Raw genomic sequence first — 21310 nt, 5'->3', positions numbered from 1 at the left:
GGGCAGCGGTAGGGCGGATTCTACAATATTGTCTGTTCTAATAACGGACCATACTTCCTAAAGGTGCCTTACTGTGGAAGACTCTGTGCGGCCTATTACAGTCTTGGTGGTTGGAGGACGTCTTCTTACATCGTGTTGCCATTCACATCACACCGGCCTCTCTTCGGCCCACTCCTACACGATACATGAGCAATTCACCAGCTTCTAGTCCTTAGGGAAGTAGCTACGATATCAAACAGTAGGTCGTAAGACCGACACAACCTCGACAATTGCACATCTCATTTCCGACTTGAAGTTGGGTCCTTCCCTTTTGCTTTCGAAGCTTTGCATAGACTTTACTTTCGCTCTCCGACATTTGGCACATAATTCTTACTTACGGAAGAAGCTGTTTTCGCATCACACTTATTAAGCCGTCCAGCTTCACATCAAAAACATGACCTTGGCTTTGTTCGAGCCTGCTACAGCTTGGGTAGAGGGTCCACTATGGACCGCAACAAAGACAGTATGTTCTGGGCGCGACGAACAAAGAACTACGACGCTGCGTCCATTGGGCCGGCATGGCTGCTACCGCCATCGAATTATCCGGCCACCACAACATCATTCCATACGTGTTCAGGTGGAAGACCGCGAAAGCAGTCATTGCCGTGATTGGCCATGGCGCTAATGGAAAGGCATGAGCATGCCGACGCATCCTCCGAAGATGCTGATGGCAAGAACAGACCTGGAACTCTCATGCCTGTCCTCGAGAAGAACTTGACCTGGCTTGTACTTGTCATTTGGTCAACGATCGGGGCTTGGTTGGCGATCAGTCTCTTGCAACTATGCTTACGCTTTATTACAATATTGAACAGCTCGAGCATATCAACTAAACCCGCATTCGACGTCTACGACACTGCCTTCTTCGTAGCACTCCTGGTACTGGCCTGCCGGATCAAACTACCGAGCCTCTTCCATAGGCAGCCAGTATTATAATGGATCTTGCGGGCGGCAATCCTTATGGTTAGTATGGCAGAATCAAACGCAGGAGCCTCCACTAATGCTCAACAGATATTGGCATACTCGCTACCTAGTGTTATATAGACGTATCACGAGCTGTCGTATCTCCTCAACTATCCTTTGGGCCTGAGAAGCCTTGCGCAGCATGCAGCAAGATTATACTTGAGACTAGGTCTCAGCGTTGTTGTGGGCGACTCAACCGTACACCTGGTACTTGCCGTAAGCCTCCTACTCTTGCTGGTTGGAATCGCTGCCACGACCGTAAGTCCTAGCGATGATAGTCTCGGCCGGCAATACGTGTTACAGCTGAACGGTGAGCTGAGCCGCCAGAAATTCAATCCAATTATTTTCGCGGCCGGATCACCAGTCATGACGATTCGCCGCGAAGAGCGTAATCATGCACCGAATCGCCGTCCCTCGATACTGAAGAAGAAGACTAGCCCACCTTATATTCGCATAGGATACTTGCCTAGAGTAGTGGAGATCTTGACGCCCAAATCCGGGGTCTTGGACGGCATTTTTGCCACGATATGGCGGAAAACGAACGGCAGATTCGGACCAAGGTCTCATGCGCCAGCACATCTGCCACAATTTGACTTGGTGGAAGATGCTTCAGCTGGCGCTACTTCCGCTGCTGCGCACGAGCATGCCACAACTCATCCATCGAAGATCGAAAGTAGCGACACTATTGCGGCAAGAGAGCGACTAGCTCAGCTCCGCCGAGCCTTGAACGAGTTCAGACTTCAATACGACTTACTGATATCAGACAAGTCATTGAGCGAAGACTATCGTAAGCAGAAATCTGACTATTTATCATCCGCTATCGAGAAAGTGGTTCTGCGACTTAGCACTGATCGGATCGTTCTTCATCTTGAAGCGGACGACAGTCTGCGTGATGAGAAGCAGCAATTCTCTCGAGATGCTCATGTGCTACTTTCCAGACTAATGGTGGTTGCGATACCTACGATCTCAACGAAGAACGTCGAGGCTCGGTCTGCTGCTCCTCCGCAGCAGTCAGCTTTGCGGTCGTCACATTCGATTCCAGGCCGATATCCTGTACTCCCTCATCAGGACGATCAGGACTTGTACACATCTTCCGTCCCGCAGTCGCCTGCACATGTTCCAGTCAATGAACTTCATTCGAATCCTCTGGGACTCAGAGGGTATGAGACTTTAGACAGGTATAGGACTGATACAACCACTGGCTGGCGCACAACTCTTCGTAACCTTGTGACTCAAAGAGCGAAGGTACTGAATGAGGGTGAAAGGAAGAAGCCGAAACAAATACTGCCGCCTAGCTATCAGATGCATACAGCAGTAGTCGCAAATACACCTGGAGCCTGGCCATCATGGACGGAATTGCAACCCGCGACTCCTATGCAAGTCACTCCTACTGGCCTTTCTGCCGATGCTAGGCTGGTATTTAGTCCGCTAGTCCACCAAGTTCGAATCATCCTGCAGAATGCGTTGGGTATGAGCTGGGAGGCGATACCTGAGCATGCAGACCTCGCAGACCTTGGGCTCACACTACGAGACAAGGTGCAGGTTCTCGAGCACTTGCGTGCTGCAACTAAGCCAAGTCTGCCAGATACTCTATTGATCATGCAACGCACTCGAGCTTCCATCGAAGCAGCCGTGGAGAAAAGTGCCGAAGTCCAGGCCCTGCCCGAAGTCACCACTGAGATGATCAGGCCAGCAAGCCAGACTGTGATGGAGTTCCTGCAATCTCTTGTGGAGCAACACGAAGTCTTGATGAGTTCGAACGATACGAAACTCGAGACTTTCAAGCACGATCACGTCTATCTCCTTCAGGCTTCAATGACGAAGTTGCCTGTACCCTGGACACCTACCAGGCCCTTCCAGACATTCAAGTGCAAGACAAACTGGCCAGCATCAACGATAGCTATATCACCCGCCTGCACAGCCATCTCCAAGCTCTGGATCTTGAGGGCCTGCAAGCTAGTCTCTCCACCCGCAAAGCCCTCGAGTCGCTTGAAGACACCATGCAGTACTTTCATCAATTCAAGATGGCGCATGAGACCCGTGCAAAAGCTTCAGCAGGCTTGTCACTGTCGCTCAGATGTAGTCGGGATCTGGCATTCGAAGAGATTCGTCGCACAGTATGGGAGTCGGTAAGAGCCATGTCGCAGACGCACACAGATATCAGGATCCGTGAATTGGCGGGGATGAGCCTCGAGCAGGTAGATGTCTATGTGTATAACGAGCGTCAGAATCTGGAAGCGGAGACGAAGAGATTAGAAGGCCTAGCTCTTAATGCGAGAGGGAGAGGCGAACGAGCAAGACGAAGCGACGAGCAAGATACAGATGAGGAACACTTAGAGACTGCACGACGTGCGAGACAAGCAGCGCGACAACAGCGTAGTGGTCGAGGCGGCGCTCGAGAAAATGGCAACACTCAGGGAGTTTCTCGGTCTGCACCAGAGCAAGCACAGTCGAGAGTACGATCAGTGCTGGAATACCGTGATCGTCCTGCCAGCAGTCGGAGCTCACCTATCAACTTCGGGTCTGATGACGAAGACCATGACCGAAACCAACCGGATTCGGATGGTGAGCAGACGGAAGAGCCCACGATCCACCCGGACAGACAAGCACTTCTTGCGTCCTCATCAGCACAGAATACACTTACATTCCGATCATGGCAGCAAAACATTATCACGGCGGACGAGAAAGAGCAAGAACGTCGTCGTGCAGAGCAAGCAGGGAGTGAGGCTTTTGACGAGGCACGACAACGTGGTAATGGCGCTAGCACCCGTGGAGGACGCGGAAGAGGAGCACGAGCACGTGCTGAGCCGAGTGGCCGTGGTCGCGGTCGTGGTCGTGGCCGTGGCAGCGGGGATGGAGTGATGCCGTAAGAACGAGGTTTCGTCGAAGAGGCTGATAGTGGTCAACATTATAATACGCAGCCTGCCTCAGCACATGGCAATGGCAGGGGCGCCAGGGCTCCCGGTTCTGCGAACGATGGGCACACAGCATCTACATGCGGCGGTCGTGGTGCAAGACGTGGCGGAGGGAACAACGTTGAAGCCGATCAGACTGCGTCAGGGACAGATCGCGGTGGGGGCAAAGGTACTAGGGGTGAAGGACGAGGTAGAGGCCTCAGTCGTGGTCGTAGGCGCGGCGTCTTGATCAGAGGTCGTGGTACTACTGCCGAAAGAGGTCGAGGACGAGGTCGAGGACGAGGTCGAGGTGAAGTCGCGAGCGAGTAGCCATATGGTAGTGGAAAAGCTGCTGGTTCTAGTGCATGAAGATAGTGGCAGCATGGGCCACGACAGCGAGACAGCAAGATAGTGCAGCGTACTGAACAACATAGGAGTGTTTGATCGATATCTGTGCTACTCGATACTATGTAAACACACGTCCCTTGTAACGAAGCACATGTATGTCTACTTCCTTGGTCTGTTCACCGCAGCCACATCGCTACAACACCGTTCTACTCGTCCCTCCCACTAGAGCTACTAAGCAGTGGTGGCGGCGGCAAGCTGAAATCAGCCAGACTCTCCATTCCCATCTCCCTACTCAACCCCTGCGTACCTGCCGCAGCGAACCTCACACGATCAGGGGAGCTCCAAGGCGGAAGCGGCAAAGGCGAACTTGTAGCATATGTCTCTGGCCAGGATCTCAAGGTTTTCTGCGGTGTTGTGCCTACATACGGAGAGGAGACAAGGAGGATTGGTTGAGCTTGGGTCTCCTTCTCGCGTTTGATGTAAGCTAGAGATGCCTGATCCACTTCTCCGGGGCGTGATACAGGTTGTCGTGGTGAGGTTTGGGTAGGCACGACTGTGCTCACTTGACTTGGTCGAAGAGGTGGCGGAGAGGAGGGAATGCGCGGTTCTGCATGCTGTAGAAGCTGGAATGGCTGATGTGGAGGAGGCGAGGATGGTACTCGCTCGTCGTCATCATCATCGATCCCTGCGCATCTATCCTGAGTGACCGTCTGCGTTTCGGCATTCTTGGGAGGAGCAGGCACGACGCAGTCTCCAGAAGCCAACCCTTTATTATTGCGCTCGGAAGGCTGAGAAGACGGTACAGCCTCAGCTGCTTGCATGAGCTCGTTGGACAACTGCTCAGATGCCGACGACTCCGGCTCATGGTCGATCGTCTTGAAAGGCACGAGCGTCTCATCCTCAAGCATGTCTTCGTCATCACTGTGTGTACTATTGCTGATATGTGGCTGGAGCGATGTAGCCTGTGTCTGCGCCTGTGTTTGTATCTGATCGGCAAACCGAGCAGCATCGCGATCCAATGCTGAGTATGCTGGATCGTATGTGTTGTCTTCTTGTTGGTATTCGCTGTAAGTAGCCCCTTCACCTTGAAAGTCCATGTTTTCGTTTATTTCTTGGATATGCTGCGTAGGTTCTGGCCAATCCAGCTCCAGATCCGAGTCCTCGTGTTGCGAGTCTTGAATAGTGTTCGTCCGCTGGAACTTCCTTCGAGCTCGTTGTTCCGGCACAGGTAGAATTTGTGTCTCCATTTCGGTCTCTACCAGATCGAGATTGTCAGCATCATGGTCAAATTGTGTTTCGGGCACAGTACTGGTTCGCCTCAATGTCCGCACTGCTCGCGGAGCGGCGTCACGAGTTTTGGCCGGTGCCAAATTGATTTTGTCGATAATCCACAGACCAGGGTCAGGGTCTCCAGCTGTAACGGCCGCAGAACCTTTGCTCGGCAGAGGCGAGGCCACCTTGAGGGAAGATTTCGCTGGTGATCGAACATTGACGCTTCTCTCTTTCAAAGGACTTCTGAACATATCGCTATGGCGGTCTCTCTCCTGAGTGGAGAGCTTGACGCTCGCCGGACTCTGCGAGGAAGGAATCTCCTTGAAGCGTACCTTCTGCGGTGTGGCGAACGGCTTAGTGGACGTGCCATCATCGTGAGCTCGCAAATTCTGCACGGAGGTCGCATGGTCGTGGAGCTCGCTTTCAGGTATTTCCAAGGAAAGCCTGGCACCAATATCGTTTTCGTCATCACTTTCAACTATCTCTAGACGTTCCAGTGGCTGCATCGATTCGGCCGCTCTAGCTCTGCGCTCCCGCACGACAGCTTGCATGGGCGTATGAACAGCCTCTTCAGAATTCTGCCACATCTCAAATTCTTCCTCATCCAGCCTCGGCCTTCGTTTTTGCCTTGCTGTGGCAGAGTGGACAGCCTGAGTATATGTGGGTTGGCTTTCGGGCTTCTCCAGCTTCCTAGTTATTCTTCGCCTCTTTGGCTGTGGCTCCATGAACTCCTCCTCGCTGTCCATGATTCTGCTGCTGCTACTGGGTGGGTCGATCCAGCCGACCTGTGTCAATGTAGACTGGCTTTTGGTCAGACGTGGCAAGGCATCTTTCTGCCTGACGACCTTTCGCCGCTGTGGGAAACGAGCTTGTCGAGGAGCTGCGGTGAGCGCTTGGTACTCTGCGTCATCCTCAACAGCACGGAGAGGCATTTCCAGGCTTCTGTCAAGCATTGAGGGTTCAGACGTTGCTCGTGTACAGTAGAACGCGTCCTTGCACCGGAAGACGCGCCGTGGTCTTGGCGCTCGTCATAAACTGCACCATTTGAGCATCAGAACTTGAAGAACAACTCCATAACATCTTGTCTGGGCGCCATGCATTGATCATCGATTTCACCACGAGTCCATGTTGGTCTCGAAGCCAGTATATCGTACTCTTGCCGCGATCTGGGCGGCCGTGTTCACGAGCTATGCCTGAGCGACCAGACGCACGCGAAAGACCGCCGGAAGCACTCAGGACGTTGTATAAACAATGGCAGAAGGCAACCTTAAGCGAGCTAGAAACTACTCTAGTTGATGGAAACAATGGCGACTCCTTCCACTTGACCGAGCAGGATAAGCTGTTCCCTGAGACAATAGACATGACCTTCGAGGATTTTACTGGCGAAGCAGACAGCAGATATAGTACAGAAGCACCCCGCGTGTACAGTGTAAAGAGCGTGCCTGGTAAGTAATGAATAGCAGCCCTTGAGCTGATAGCCAACAAGAACAATCTGAGAATAGGGTAGGTCTCTTTTACTATCCCAAACTCCTACCAGAGCACGTCCAGATGTCCTTGCTAGACAAGCTTCTACACCGTGATCTCTCCAATCCTGACCACAAGACCAATGTCCACTTGCACTACGATGTTTCTTATCCATCCGATACTGCTTCAATTTTCGATGTCTCCTCCCAGTCACTCCAACACAACCCAAAGGCTGGCCATGCGCTTATGAGCACACAGAAAATGCTGGATAAGAAGCTCCGATGGATGACATTAGGAGGTCAGTACGACTGGACGAACAAAGTCTACCCTGTCGGACCGCCTCCGCCATTTCCCAAGGACATTAAGGACTTACTGGAGGGCATCTTCCCCATAAAGGCCGAAGCCGCGATCGTCAATCTCTACAGTCCAGGAGACACACTAAGCGTCCATCGTGATGTAAGCGAGGAGTGTGCACAACCACTGGTCTCGATAAGTATTGGCTGTGATGCTCTCTTTGTCATCGGGTTTGAAGCTAAGCAGGTACCGGGTGACCCCCTGCGATCAGCGGTCCTTCGCCTTAGGTCGGGCGATGCAGTACTCATGAGTGGCGCAAGTCGATACGCATGGCATGGTGTGCCGAAAGTCCTCGCTGGGACCTGTCCGGACTGGTTACGGGACTGGCCTACTGTGGGTGGCGAGGAGAACCCAAAGAGGTTTGAGGGCTACAAGGGCTGGATGGAGGGTAAGAGGGTCAACTTGAACGCCAGGCAGATGTTCGCGCAAGCCGATGAAAGTCAGAGAGCCCGTGACAGACACGATCATGGGATGCCATCTGTGTAAGAGATGCAATGGTGGTCGCAATCTATACTGGACATCAAGTTACACCGACCTTCATATCAAAAGGACGGCAGAGAACCGTACTACTGACAATAACACGTTCGAGCACCATACTTTCGGCGTAAAATCCACAAGCGCCGAAGCGGATGTTCGGCATCGACATTTCTGCACGATCTATGCAGACTACGGACTAGGCGGTATATACTCCGACCATATGTTTGTGATAAGGATGCTACTGTCATCCTACTACCAGTCTTCACTAAACATCATTCTGCTGTGAGGCCGTAAAATCTGAAGCACGAAAGGCAGGAATCATTGAGAAGCCGACATCGCTTTGCATCCCACTTTCACCCCACACGGACTTTCCGCTTCGGTGCCGAAACGAATAGACCTACCAGGACTGGATGAATGGTCAGAACCATGATAAAGACTCGACTTCACAACACGATGTAGAAGGAGTAGATTCTACGGCGACGACCTTGCTTGGTAGTCCAGCCTCTGCGGTGGTAGGAACTGCTACTACATCGATCGACTATGCAGCTGGAGAGTACACCAGGCACCGACAGGATGACAAGAAAGAGCATGATCTTGAATATGATACTTCGGAGGATGAGGATGGCTTTACGGGAGAGGGCGAGCATCTACTCGCTGGCGACATAACAGCCACCATAGACACAAACATCACACACTCAGCCAACGTAGACGACCTCGACCCACAACCACCTTCACAACCCAAAGCAGACTCTAAGTCTAACCCAGTATCCTGGTCCTCACTACCACAAAAGCGTCAACTCGCCATCCTTACCCTCAGCCGCCTTTCCGAGCCTCTAGCCTCAACAAGCCTGCAATCATACATCTTCTACCAACTGAAGACTTTCCATGCTCCAGGCGCATCTCCACCAACAGACGCAACAGTAGCAACACAAGCCGGTATCCTCGCTGCCGCGTTCACAGGAGCCCAGATGTGTACGGCTGTGCTATGGGGCAGGGCGGCTGATAGTGAGAGGATGGGAAGGAAGAAAGTCATTCTTGTTGGGCTTCTGGGTACATCGATTGGAGTACTGGGCTTCGGATTCTCCTCGTCTTTCGCGCAAGCGGTGGTCTGGAGAGCAATAGGTGGAGCGTTGAACGGGAATATTGGTGTCATGAGGACAATGATTTCCGAGATTGTGAGGGAGAAGAGGTTTCAGTCCCGAGCTTTCTTGCTCTTGCCGATGACGTTCAATGTTGGTGTTATCATTGGACCGCTATTAGGTGGTCTGCTGGCGGATCCGGTGGGAAGCTATCCATGGTTGTTTGGGAAAGAGTACGGTGGATGGTTGAGGATGTGGCCTTACGCGCTACCAAGTGTTGTTTGTGCTGCGTTTCTGTCATTCAGTGCACTGGGTGTAATTCTCGGACTCGAGGAGACGCTAGAGGGTCTGCAGGGCAAGCCGGACTATGGGTTGAGATTCAGTAGTTGGGTCGCAAGAACATTCGGCTGGTCGAAGAGGAGGAGCCAGGAGTATCAAAGTCTGGCCGCTCATGAGCATGCTGTTCAAGACTTCGAAATGTCCGCCCCTCACCACTCACGTCAACCTTCAGCAATCAAGAAGCAGAAGTTACCACTCTCCCGTATCTGGACACCTAACGTTGTCCTGACTCTCCTAGCCCATGGCTGCCTCGCCGCCCACGTGGGCTGCTTCAACAATCTCTGGTTCGTCTTCCTCTCCACGCCTCGCTATACTGCCAGGAGCAAGAACAATGATGGCGATAGCACTACAATCCATCTTCCCAAAGGTTATACGCCGCACGCGCCGTTCACCTTCACGGGTGGTCTTGCGCTCCCACCACCAAGTATTGGTACCGCATTAGCTATCTTGGGCGTGATTGGCATCAGTATGCAATTACTTCTCTATCCGAGGGTGAGTTGGAGATTGGGTACGGTGAGAAGTTATCGATACTCGCTTCTCCTGTTCCCGATATCGTACACGCTTGCGCCGTATTTGGCTGTCATACCCTCTTCCTCCCCGGCTCCTCATCCAGCCAGTGGAGGATGGATCTGGACGGCCATTACCTTCCTCCTACTCATCCAGGTCACGGCCCGGACGTTCTCGCTACCGGCTACGGCTATACTGGTCAATAATTCTTGTCCGCATCCCAGCGTGCTCGGGACGGTGCATGGGATCGCACAGACGGTCTCGAGTGCTGCGAGAACTGTTGGCCCGGTGCTTGTGGGCTGGGGATACGGAAGGGGGCTGGAAAAGGGCGTGGTTGGTGCTGCTTGGTGGGGTCTTGCAATCTGGGCTGTGCTTGGTGTGGTGGTTGGGCGATGGGTCAGAGAGGGAAGCGGGCATGAGATCTTCCTTGAGGGAGAGGTTGAGGAGGGAAAGGGCTGAGCTACATTGAGTGGGATTCTGCTCACTTGCTGAGAGCTCATGGCATTACTCACTACCATTCGAGCACAAGGCGGACTAAGTGGCATTGAATACGCCAGGACCTCACTCAGCACTAATGCTTGGGCTCACAGGCTGCCATCAGCTTCTTATCAACAAAGCTCAGCAGTATACATATGGCCATCTATCGTTCTATGCAGGCACTCGATCTACACAAACCAACACTTTAATCATCATGCCCACCATCGACTCCCCCGCCATGGAAGATAAACACTCCGACCTCATGGGACTGCCAGTCGAGCTTCGAGAGGAAATCTACGGACTCGCATTCTCCGCTCCCTATATTTCCGACCATGATCTGCTGAATAAGCCCGGTCCGCCCCTCGACCTACGTCTCACCTCAACGTTCGTCCACGCCGAGACGATGAGAGCGTACATCAAAGCACAAGCTGGCTTTGAGGACACAAGGAAGGACTTTATTGAGTCTCTCCAAGACACACGCAGGGCTCGCCACTCCCACAACGACCGCAACTCCCTTGATGCCGCCTCTGACCCTGGTAGACTCGCATTCCTTGCCACAGTGATGGCGATACGCTGGCCTTTATGCGAGCACGTTTGTGCTGAGCGTGGATGCTACATGTGCTCTTCGCCGTTCCACCGGGCCTGCTTCGGCTGTGGGATGTGGCGGGCTCTCGCATTCTACTACTCCTCCCGTCCGGACAAGACACCCCTGCTTGTCGAACTGGTAGGAACTTCGGTCGTGCATACTGCTCTCGGATTCAAGGTACGGGAGGGCACAGCGCTGTACAAGATGGATCGAGAGGACCTGTATCGCCCGGCCTCACGGTCAAACGAACATCTGCCGTCGCCTGCGCGGTCGAGGTATTGGTGGGCGGTGGAGTTGGACAAGCAGTTGCATGTTGCCATCAGGTGCAAGATTCGACGGAGAGCCGTGGATCGATACTGGGCTGTTCAGCCTTTCCAGAGAGAGTCATTTGACGAGGAGACAATAGCTGAGCTGGAAGACGAAGATATGGATAGCTTGAGTATGCATAGATGGACGTCCTATATGGAGGGTTCCGGCTGGGCGAGGGAATTTGACTGGCAGAGCGCGTATGCTCGCTTCGTGGCCGAGGAGCAGAGGCAGTTGGAGCTGGCTGGGAGTGACAAGAAGCTGGTGCCTTCGGAGTAAGTGGTCACGCTAACGCCTCCACAAAGTGCTCCACCAGCATGTAGTGCTTCGGAGTCCAGTTTTTGCCTATTACAAGTCAACGATGGATCATTTCCACCAAAGCATCTGAGTTCGGGGAAGAATGAGGACATATGTTGAGTACAAAAGCTGTGCAACTGTGTACCAAAAGATATCTATTTGATCTTCTTCGCCTTCAACCGGATAGTCTCATCGTTGACGAAAATGCCCTTGCCCTTATACGGCTCTGGAACCCTCCACTCTCTGATCTTGGCCGCAAACTGCATCACCACTTCCTTCTCGACGCCCTCGAGCAGAATCCTCGTCGGCTGCGGTGTACTCGCCGTGACACCTTCGGGTATACCGAGTTCGATGGGATGCGAATATCCGACTTTCAGTGAGACGAACTTCTGACCGGGATATGTTGCCGTTGTCGTCGTGGCCGAGGCCTCGATGGTAGCGCGGTAGCCTACGCCGACGAGGCGCAGGATGGCGGTGTGGCCTTCGCTGCAGCCTAGGATGTGATTTTGAAGGTAGGCTCGAGCTGTACCTGTGTATATATGTAGCATTAGCCATTGAATCCGATTTATCTGATGGATCATTTTACTACTCACCCCACATCTCCCTCTGCTTCCTATCCTCGGCATCGAGGATACTCAGCGTCTTCGTCTTCGCCGCCTCGTCTTGCTCTATACTCATGTACGCAGGGATACTGTATGACATCTTCCCCCATGGGCCAGAAATCTCAATCGTGGATCCTTGCTGTGATCGCATGATTTGTTTGCTGCTGGTTGATGAGCCACGTGTTGGCGCCTGTGGTGTGACTGTGAACGTGACATCTGGCGGTAGCGAGAGAGGAGCGCGGCCAATCTTGGAATGGCATCGTGAGGTGGTCGAGAAGGAGTTCGAGGGTAGACTGAAGGCTGGAAGCAGGAAAGCTGGGGGTGTTGTTGAGGTCGGTCGATGTGTATGGAAGACTGTTTGGAGAGCGATCGATGAGCTTCTCTCACATCTTGATGCTGCCATTGTTGTAGACAGCATATGTCGTCTGTATCGAAAGTCCTACTTATGGTCAGACGAGTCGCAAGTCACGAGCTTTCGCGCGCAGTTCGCCCGATCAGGAACACTCCCGAAAGTTTCCCTGACCACGTCTCCGCGTCCCACTTCGACTCCATGCTGATTCCAGCAGTCCCACAGCATAGCGAGTGGCCTCTATCACATGTCTTCCAAACCTCACTTGCTCAATCTCACTCAACGTTTCGCATATCACGTGCAACAATTGTCGCCGCCATACCACATCCGGTAGCTGTGACCTTCAATCAAGGCATCCACGGTCCTAGCGCGGCGGCGACGTGGTTTCCTCCGTCGTCTCTCCGCCGGCTGTGGGAGGTATAAGGAGGCAGCCATCCCCGTTCAACAATCTTCTTCCGTTTGCCACTCACATCGACACTTCTTCCATCGGTGTGTGGTCGACGATCATCCTTCGACTTGAGTATCACTCCTTCACAGCATAATATCATACTTCCTTCAACACAACGCCTAGAGTTCCAACAACTCTGGTCGTCTCTTCTTCATACTAACTCAGGGAAGGACAAACATCACGATGTGGTCACTTCTGCTCCTCTGTCTATCTGTCTTCTGCAACATCTCTTCTGCTTCAATCGACAATCAAGGTAGACTACCCTTTCCCTGCTGATTGTCAACAGTATCACTGACTATTTCACAGTCATCTCTCTTGGTCATGGCAACGGCAACATCATCGACGCACCCTCTCTTCCCGACTACGCATTCTCAAATGCAGCAAAGACCGAGCTGGCCGCAATCAAGAAATACCAATCGCTTCCAACCTGTGAGAGGCTAGCGACTGGTGCCCTCCTGACCAGCTGTGCCTCCTTGGAGCGTCCAGTCTCCGTCAACCCCGATGACCCTGCGCCTGGTGCTGATGCACTAGTTCGAGACCAGCAACAGCTCTACGCGGCACGACTCTCGGTCTGCAGGCTCAACCATACCGGCAACCCAATTCCGAAAGCCTGCCTCCCACTTCTCCCGACTGAGCGCAATACAAAGCGGAAGTGGTTGACAGGCATCTTAGGCAAGGCCACCAGCCACGAGACCTCTTATCCGGACTATGAGCGTGACTCGGAAGCTCATGCTGGAGCGTGCATCAAAGCGCTCTACCATGAAGGCAATGGGCAGGCATGGACGACCTACGAGACCAGCGGCCATAGCATGATAGTGACGTGCCGATCTCTCCGTGACGATGTCGAGCGTGACGAGAAGATCGCTTACATGGGTGGGCTCACCAGTGCTTACGAAAACATCTTCTCGTCGGCTACCGAGAGCATGGAAAGGCTTGTCCAACGTGAATCCGAGCAGGAGCGCTTGTTCCTGGAGCACTATCAGACTACCTTGGCGAGAATCAAAGATCTGGACATGAGGTCTGCCGTGTCGACAGACGAACTCCTAGCTCGCCTCTCAAGCCTCGGAGACCAGATGGCGATTATGCTTGACCAGGCGGCTGACGCCCAACGCCAGGCCCAAACCCAGTCAAGCCAGCATGCTGATCGCATGCAGGAGCTCTCCGTCTCAAGCCTGAGTGAGCAACAACAGGCACACAGCGTCTCCTTGACCCTCTTCGAGCAGCAACGTGCATACTATGGAGAGATGTACGCTCAAGATATCCAACAATACTTCGGGCAGGTCAAGCAAGACATAACAAACACCGTTGCCCAGGCTATCGAGGGTATCAAGACCGTCAAGAACGATGCTGCTGAACTTCGCGCTGAGCTCTCAGGTGCTATAGAGGATGCCAAAACTCTCAATGGCAGCCTTGGCCCGATCCTGTCACTCGTGAGCATACTTGAGACTGTCTTGCCCGAGGCACCCGGCTTCAGCAAGACCCTTGGTGGCATCGTCTTCTTCGCACTCCCGAGCTTCGCCTTCTGGCAGAGGGTCGTCGCATGTCCGACTTCTGGTCACATTACTCTCTCGCTCGCTAGTGGATGGGGTAAGCAGGCCCCTCTACACATACTACCAGAACATAAGCTGACATGATATAGTCCTCTCCAAGATCTGGACTTTACTCTACCAGAACATCGACCTCGACCGCCCGGCCGCCGCTCTCCAAGACTACAACACCCTGACCACGATCCCGAACGCAGCCTTCTGCGCCGTACTTGTTGTGCTGGCTCTGGCTGTCATCTACGGCGTCGTGACACTGGTCGAGAGGTGCATCGGACGTTGCACGACCAGCGACGCCCAGGCCTCAACGCTCCCAATCACTGAGAAAGGCGGGGGGCTCCAAACCCAATTGACCTTCCGCTTGCCCATCAACGACCCCAAGGCCTTCACCAACAGGCAGGAGAAGCATGTTGCGGAGATGGCTTGAAAGGATGCGGGTGGATGTGATGGGCTGGGCTGAGCTGAGGCAGTGAGGGGGCGGGGACGGGAGTCTTGGGCGGAGCATACACAGCCATACATCTACAAGAGGAGGCTAACCTGCATTACTTGGCTTGCATTACAGAAGCGATGTTCTGCTTTCTTGGGTCTGATTCTGCTATTATCTAGCGAGGGGGCATGAGACTAGGGAGGATGAGCATATGCAATATGAGAACATGCGACATGAAGTATCCGTCAAAGTCCTGCATTGTACACAAATCACAATCTCCTCCACTCCACTCCCATCCACTCGAAGCCACGGAGCTGGCGCTTCCCAAACGCCACGTCAGCATCACATCATAGCTCTCCAAAAGCTCCACCTCCCAGCCCCCACCCTTTTCCAAGCCCTTTGTCCTCATAGCCATCCACGTAAGAACATGCGAAAGGACTTCCATTCCATACCATCGAGGGCAACACAGAACAGCCTGTATGATCTTTTCCTCGAATCAACATACTGAACAAAGCTCCCCCGCCGGCTCCATTCGCGTGGTCTCTCGCGACGTATACCGCAAGCGAGCGAGTTGGCAAGCGAGGGAGAGAGAGAGGGAAAGGTGGACGTCTACGGGGAGTTCTCACCAGTCGGAATCAACAAGCACGGCGACCAGCGGGTTTTCCCAATTTCAGTTTCACGACCTTTAAGACTTCGCTGCCACTTGTGGAGGGACCGGAAGTGGTCTACCATATCAATAGTCGTTGATTTTCCCTCAGTATACATCTCCCATGCAAGCTTCTCGAGGTCCTGACTCCAGCTAGTAGTGCAAGTTAAAAAGAAACCAAAGCAGCGAAGCGGGCGAGCACTGAGCTCGCGCTGCCTCGCAGTCCACGGAACAATACAATGCTTTGGGGGGAAACACCGTTTCGGCGCACATATCGTGACACATCCAAGCCCCCTCGCGGTTCCCTTCTCCTTTCTTCCCCCTTGGTCCACTAGGACGCTTTTGCGAGAGCTCGGCATCGAGAGGTAGTGTGTCTGTCGGGCTGCACATCTCCTTCGCCTTCCAGTCTTGGGAGTGTCGTCTTTGTCTCCTCCTTCTCCTTCGTCTCACTCATCGCCGTCCGGTCGGGTAAAGACCCTACGAAAGAGCGTGGTAAGTCGGACTGTCGACGAGAAAGACTAGTCGGCCGAGAATCTCCTGTGGTAAAAAGAAAAAGCTTGGTCTCAGCAAAGAGACGTCTTAATGATTCGCGAAGATGGAAGCGAAATCAAGGGGTAGCAGTGGAGGAGGAGGGAGGGGAGTGAAGGAGGGAAGGTGGGGGGGAAGGGAGAATGGGGGACTCACAAATGCTGCTCATAATAATCCAATAACCGCTGCGGCACCTTTTGCCGTAGAACCTTCATCTTATGCTGCGTCTTGGGTCCCTGATCCCGCCACTCCAACAAACCAATCAACTCCTTCTTCTGCGGTCCCGCCTTCCCGCCTCCGACTCTCATCGGTGTTTCTTCCTCCACGATCGAGGACACGGCCAGAACATGGTCGTCCCAGGTTCCGGGCGGGAGGGTGCGTTTTTGTTCTGCTGGTGGTTGTTGAGATGTGGAGGTGAGGCCGTTGGATTTGCGGCCGCGTTTCTGGGAGGAAGTTGAGGTTGAGGTGGGCAGAGGCGAGTCGAGTGCGTCGAGGGCTTCGGAGGCGGTGCGTTTACCTTTTGCTTTGGTGGAGGGTTTTTTCGAGCTGCCTTTGGAGGGTTTGGGTTCGGGGGGGCCGCCGACTGTGGCGTGGTAGGCTGCTAGGACATCGGGGGCGGTTTCACTATGGCATACGTTTGTCAGTGAACGTTCTTTTGTATGTCTGTGTTCTGTAGGATGTTTCAAGGACACACAGATTATCCACGGGCTCCCAGGTCAAATCCGCCTTGTCGTCGTAACCCAACCACTTGATCTGATACAGGATGGTGCCATCAACGGCATAATCGTGTTTCAGGATCTTCTCGACTTGGTAGGCGTCTTCGTCTCCCTCTTCTTCTTCTTCTTCTTCCTCATCATCGTCGTCTGCCTCCATCGGTTCCGGGTCGATGGCTTTGGCTTTGGCTTTGCCCTTGGCGGGGATCATGTCGGGGATGTCGAGGTCGTCGGATTCGTCGTCGGAGATGGCGGCTGTAGCCTTGTTAGTAACTGGTCGCGTCTGGCCTTGGACTTTGTCGGTTGGTACTTACGAGGCATGGCTGCGAGTGCGGCGCGTTGGCGTTTGGTGGTGGATGTGGTGGATGTCAGTATGTGAGATGTGAAGTGAGTGTGAATGCGCGCCAATGGTTGTCGAGAGAGATCGGTCTCGCTGCGGGACAGAAACGCGGTCGCGGTCGCGTGGAAAGAGAGAAAGCTTGGGCCATCAAAAAGTTCGCGATTGCAAACAGATCACACCATGAGAAGAGGGAATAATTGATTTGATTAATCACAACCCACCACTTACCCACCACTTACCTTGGGGAATTTGATTGAAGGAAGGAAGAAAGGAAGAAGGATTGAAAGGCAGAACAAGAGCAGTACATATACCAACGCCCAAGCCAGCGGATAGCAGCAGTAGTGAGGGAGCCTGGTGAGGGAACAGTGAACGAGTCGCCAACATGGCGGGAATGAGTGAGTGGTATATCATATCACATGACAGATCGCATTATGGCTGACAGTGATATGCAGACATCGACCTGAGCAACGGTATACCACAAACCCTCCACACACCCTACCCCACCACTACCACCACCTACTAACACCCCCCTCCTCCCAGCCCAAATAGCCAAAGACGAGTCCGGCCGCCCCTTCATCATCGTCCGCGACCAAGGCAAGAAAAAGCGCTCCCACGGCACCGAAGCGGTCAAAAACCACATCCTCGCCGCCCGCACCATCGCCAACATCGTGAAAACCTCCCTGGGCCCCCGAGGCCTCGACAAAATCCTCATCTCCCCCGATGGCGACATCACCGTCACAAACGACGGCGCGACCATCATGGGCCAGATGGAGATAAGCAACCACATCGCCAAACTCCTCGTCTCCCTCTCCCAATCCCAAGACGCCGAGATAGGCGATGGAACGACGGGAGTCGTGGTCTTAGCAGGAGCACTCCTCGAGCAAGCCGCCGAACTAATAGACAAGGGCATCCACCCGATCCGCATCGCCGACGGCTACGACGCAGCGTGTGAAGTCGCGGTGGCCGAGTTGGATAAAATCTCCGACGAAATCACCTTCTCCCGCACCGATACGGAGAACCTGCTCCGCGTGGCCAAAACCTCGCTCGGCTCCAAGATCGTGTCGAAAGCCCACGACCAATTCGCCACCATGGCCGTAGAAGCCGTGCTCTCCGTCGCCGACCTCGAGCGCAAAGACGTCGATTTCGAATTGATCAAAGTCGACGGCAAAGTCGGTGGATCGCTCGAAGACTCCCTCCTCGTGAATGGGGTAATAGTCGACAAAGACTTCTCGCACCCGCAAATGCCGTCCGAGGTGAAAGATGCGAAGCTAGCAATTCTGACCTGCGCCTTCGAACCCCCGAAACCGAAAACGAAACACAAGCTTGATATCACCAGCGTGGCCGAATTCCGCGAACTGCAGAAATACGAACAAACGAAATTCGCGGAAATGATTCAGCAGATCAAGGACACGGGCGCCAACGTCGTCATCTGCCAATGGGGTTTCGACGACGAAGCGAATCATTTACTCCTGACCAACAACCTCCCCGCCGTGCGATGGGTAGGCGGGCCCGAGATCGAATTAATCGCCATCGCGACGAATGGACGCATCGTCCCTCGATTTGAGGACCTGAGTGCGGCGAAATTGGGCAAAGCGGGCATTGTCCGCGAAATGTCCTTTGGCACCACGAGGGAGAAGATGCTAGTAATCGAGGAGTGCGCCAATAGTCGCGCCGTGACGTGTTTCCTCCGCGGCTCAAACAAAATGATCATCGATGAGGCCAAGCGCTCCCTCCACGACGCCTTGTGCGTGGTCAGGAATCTGGTGAAAGATAATAGGATCGTGTACGGTGGCGGAGCGGCGGAGATCGCGTGTTCGCTTGCGGTGGAGGAGGCGGCGTTGAGGGAGAAGGGGGTGGAACAGTATTGTATGAGGGGGTTTGCGGAGGCGTTGGAGGCTGTGCCGATGGCGTTGGCGGAGAATTCGGGGTTGAGGGGGTTGGAGACGCTGGCGGAGATTAAGGCTCTGCAGGCGAAGGGGGGAGAGGGGAGTGGGAGGGGGAGGTTGGGGGTGGATTGTTTGCAGACGGGGAGTCTTGGTGAGTCTTCCCACCCTTTTATCCATTCTTTTCTTTGTTCTTTTTTTTTCGGTGGTGTGCTGGTTATGTGGAATGATATGGTTTTTTTGCTGACGACGATCTTGTGATCTGTGTCACAGACATGAAGAAGAATTTCGTCATTGATCCGTTGATTTCGAAAAGGCAGCAGTTGTTGCTTGCCACGCAGTTGTGTCGGATGGTGCTCAAGGTCAATAATGTTATTATTGCGGGCAGTGATGAGAATGATTTTTAAGGATGGCAAGGCGCCTTTTTGGCTGGCTGGCTGGCTGACTTGGTCGGGGGCGGGAGTGGGGGTGAAGTGGAATGGGGTGGACTGCACTGGACTGCGTTGTGTGGTATGCATAGTATGAGGAAAGAATCGCATGGCCTCGACAATTCTTTCACGCCTTCCAGCTTTCGGTGCGGCCGCTTCGCACTCTGTCCGTCTTCTCGCTTCCTACACATGATGGAGTGGACAGGGGATAGGAGGCCGGCTAGATGGAGGGGGAAGTACAGAGTACATAGATACAGATAGTAGCTCATGCATGATGAAGAAGATTCTGTATGATACATGTCCACGGCCTCCTCCTCATACGTCCGGGGGGGTGGCTCGCATCGCCTCCTCAAAAAAGCGCTACGGGTCATGTAGCTGTTATGCCTGGCAGCCCTCTCATACATAGGGCAGGCAGCAGACTATCAATGATACGGGGTCACGAAATCAGCAAAGCACTACGTCTCGGGCTTCGTGCCCGGCCGACGTTTATACTTCCTCGGATCTGGGAAAGCCGCGGTCAGTCACTTTCTCGTTTCCCAAACAAACCCACTGTATGCCTTGTTGTTTGTCGTTTGATTGTTGTGCTGAAGCAATGGTCCCCAAAACGATGAGTAACGGAGGGGCGACAAAGAACTTGGAACATACCTTTCCTCGACATCCTAGCCGGATCCCTCGTCCCTTTCCCACCTTCCCAGAAGCCACGACCGCGTTTGCCGATCAGGACGGCGTGGCAGATGCCGCAGTCTTCGGGTCTGTAGTTTTGTTCTCGGGAGCCTGTGTAGCGAGGGGAGATGTGATGTCAGTGATGCCTCTCCATCTCACGTACACACCCATGTGGCTTGCTGAAACCGCTTGCCGGGCGGCCTCGAGACGAAGCATGGATGTTGATCTTGAGTCAGATGAGGTAATGGGGCAGTCCAAGCTCATGAGCACCGCCACAGTAGGGTAGAGTACCCAGGTACGGTATTTTGATCTTTGGCTTGGCACATACGTCGTTGGCCAATTCGTTTCCGAACTGGGAAAGCCGCTGCAGGCAGGGAAGAAGAGATAGGAAGAGGCCGCTAAACTCACAAAAGCCACTAGCGGAGAGAAAACGAACGGTTAGCATGAACACTATTCCCATCACATGTGGTGCTGAGAGCCGATGAAAACCGGACGCCGTTGACGACGTTCCGAAAACGTCTGATCAGCAGGCCGGATATGCGACGAAACCTTCGCCCTTCGCTTGCTTTCGGCGAGCGTTCGCATCGCGTTCAGGGGGTATGACGGTATAATGTATGATCGCCAGCTGGTCAAGAAACCGTTTCTCTCGTGCAGCGGAGCCATGACCGCATATCGTGGTTTGACCATGCCGTCATGCATAGAGGATGCTTGCAAGAACAAATCCGGGGTCTGGGGTCGAGGGAAAGAAAGTCTCGTTCGGAGATTTGCGGGGTGGGGGAAAGACGGGAATGTCTTGAAGAGGAAAGTAGATCAGGTTTGATGCTTACCAGAGCATTCGGTTGGCATGTTCGTTCGGGTGGTCGCTTCCTTCGTCGTGGCAGCGGTCTGTGAGGGGCGGGGATGCTGTCAGCTCATTGTCATATTGTGTGAATAGCCGAGGCTTGAGCGAGCATTATTGCCAGAGAAATTGATGTGCTTACCGCATGCGAAGACCTTCGAGCAGCAGGAGAACCTGATTGAGTTGTCCGAGTCAGTATTGCCAGCCCACCCAGGGCGCAGCTGGAACATTGATGCCGAGCTGTCGTGGGAACGAAAATCCTTCTTGCGTCGAACATACCTGAACCAGCGGTAACTCTAAGATGTGCGGTCAGTCGTGCACAGTGATGATTTCGCGGCGTTGGACATCATGACAATACCTTTGCGTAATGTTTACACCTCCCCTTCCGGGCCAGTTCCGTGCCGGCAGTGATACCCAAATTCTCCTTAACCTAGAGGCGGAGAATTGCATCGTCAGCTAGGTGTTTGCTACTCTCAAGTACGTAGCGAGCAGAGTGGCACAATGA

General features: G+C 53.6%; 9 protein-coding genes across 9 annotated transcripts; 6 read left to right on the top strand and 3 right to left on the bottom strand.

The window, feature by feature from the left end:
- Nucleotides 1-1365: 1365 nt before the first annotated feature.
- On the top strand, nucleotides 1366-3869 carry LTS14_004918 (uncharacterized protein; the record flags this gene model as incomplete). The annotated part of the gene is made up of 2 exons (XM_064837618.1): nucleotides 1366-2752; nucleotides 2809-3869. The coding sequence occupies 2 exons, from the start codon at nucleotides 1366-1368 to the stop codon at nucleotides 3867-3869; spliced, it is 2448 nt and encodes an 815-aa protein (XP_064694941.1).
- Nucleotides 3870-4571: 702 nt separating this feature from the next.
- On the bottom strand, nucleotides 4572-6445 carry LTS14_004917 (uncharacterized protein; the record flags this gene model as incomplete). Its single annotated transcript, XM_064837617.1, has 2 exons — nucleotides 4572-4623; nucleotides 4668-6445. The coding sequence occupies 2 exons, from the start codon at nucleotides 6443-6445 to the stop codon at nucleotides 4572-4574; spliced, it is 1830 nt and encodes a 609-aa protein (XP_064694940.1).
- A 257-nt stretch (nucleotides 6446-6702) lies between these two features.
- On the top strand, nucleotides 6703-7817 carry LTS14_004916 (uncharacterized protein; the record flags this gene model as incomplete). The annotated part of the gene is made up of 2 exons (XM_064837616.1): nucleotides 6703-6958; nucleotides 7021-7817. The coding sequence occupies 2 exons, from the start codon at nucleotides 6703-6705 to the stop codon at nucleotides 7815-7817; spliced, it is 1053 nt and encodes a 350-aa protein (XP_064694939.1).
- A 401-nt stretch (nucleotides 7818-8218) lies between these two features.
- Nucleotides 8219-10192, top strand: LTS14_004915 (uncharacterized protein; the record flags this gene model as incomplete). Its single annotated transcript, XM_064837615.1, has 1 exon — nucleotides 8219-10192. One exon carries the CDS (start codon nucleotides 8219-8221, stop codon nucleotides 10190-10192), a length of 1974 nt encoding a protein of 657 aa, XP_064694938.1.
- Nucleotides 10193-10424: 232 nt separating this feature from the next.
- LTS14_004914 (uncharacterized protein) lies at nucleotides 10425-11381 on the top strand (the record flags this gene model as incomplete). Its single annotated transcript, XM_064837614.1, has 1 exon — nucleotides 10425-11381. One exon carries the CDS (start codon nucleotides 10425-10427, stop codon nucleotides 11379-11381), a length of 957 nt encoding a protein of 318 aa, XP_064694937.1.
- A 173-nt stretch (nucleotides 11382-11554) lies between these two features.
- On the bottom strand, nucleotides 11555-12152 carry MRPL6 (54S ribosomal protein L6 mitochondrial; the record flags this gene model as incomplete). The annotated part of the gene is made up of 2 exons (XM_064837613.1): nucleotides 11555-11928; nucleotides 11993-12152. 2 exons carry the CDS (start codon nucleotides 12150-12152, stop codon nucleotides 11555-11557), a joined length of 534 nt encoding a protein of 177 aa, XP_064694936.1.
- An 829-nt stretch (nucleotides 12153-12981) lies between these two features.
- Nucleotides 12982-14766, top strand: LTS14_004912 (uncharacterized protein; the record flags this gene model as incomplete). The annotated part of the gene is made up of 3 exons (XM_064837612.1): nucleotides 12982-13051; nucleotides 13105-14385; nucleotides 14438-14766. The coding sequence occupies 3 exons, from the start codon at nucleotides 12982-12984 to the stop codon at nucleotides 14764-14766; spliced, it is 1680 nt and encodes a 559-aa protein (XP_064694935.1).
- Nucleotides 14767-16092: 1326 nt separating this feature from the next.
- LTS14_004911 (uncharacterized protein) lies at nucleotides 16093-16974 on the bottom strand (the record flags this gene model as incomplete). Its single annotated transcript, XM_064837611.1, has 3 exons — nucleotides 16093-16564; nucleotides 16635-16908; nucleotides 16968-16974. 3 exons carry the CDS (start codon nucleotides 16972-16974, stop codon nucleotides 16093-16095), a joined length of 753 nt encoding a protein of 250 aa, XP_064694934.1.
- A 401-nt stretch (nucleotides 16975-17375) lies between these two features.
- On the top strand, nucleotides 17376-19283 carry CCT5 (T-complex protein 1 subunit epsilon; the record flags this gene model as incomplete). Its single annotated transcript, XM_064837610.1, has 3 exons — nucleotides 17376-17388; nucleotides 17534-19030; nucleotides 19150-19283. The coding sequence occupies 3 exons, from the start codon at nucleotides 17376-17378 to the stop codon at nucleotides 19281-19283; spliced, it is 1644 nt and encodes a 547-aa protein (XP_064694933.1).
- Nucleotides 19284-21310: the final 2027 nt, after the last annotated feature.

This window comes from Recurvomyces mirabilis (assembly GCF_035927965.1).
Source record: "Recurvomyces mirabilis strain CCFEE 5264 chromosome Unknown scaffold_11, whole genome shotgun sequence".
Classification (NCBI taxonomy): Eukaryota; Fungi; Ascomycota; class Dothideomycetes; order Mycosphaerellales; family Teratosphaeriaceae; genus Recurvomyces; species Recurvomyces mirabilis.
The sequence above is the reverse complement of the archived record's forward strand: the minus strand, read 5'-3'. Positions and strand labels throughout refer to the sequence as shown.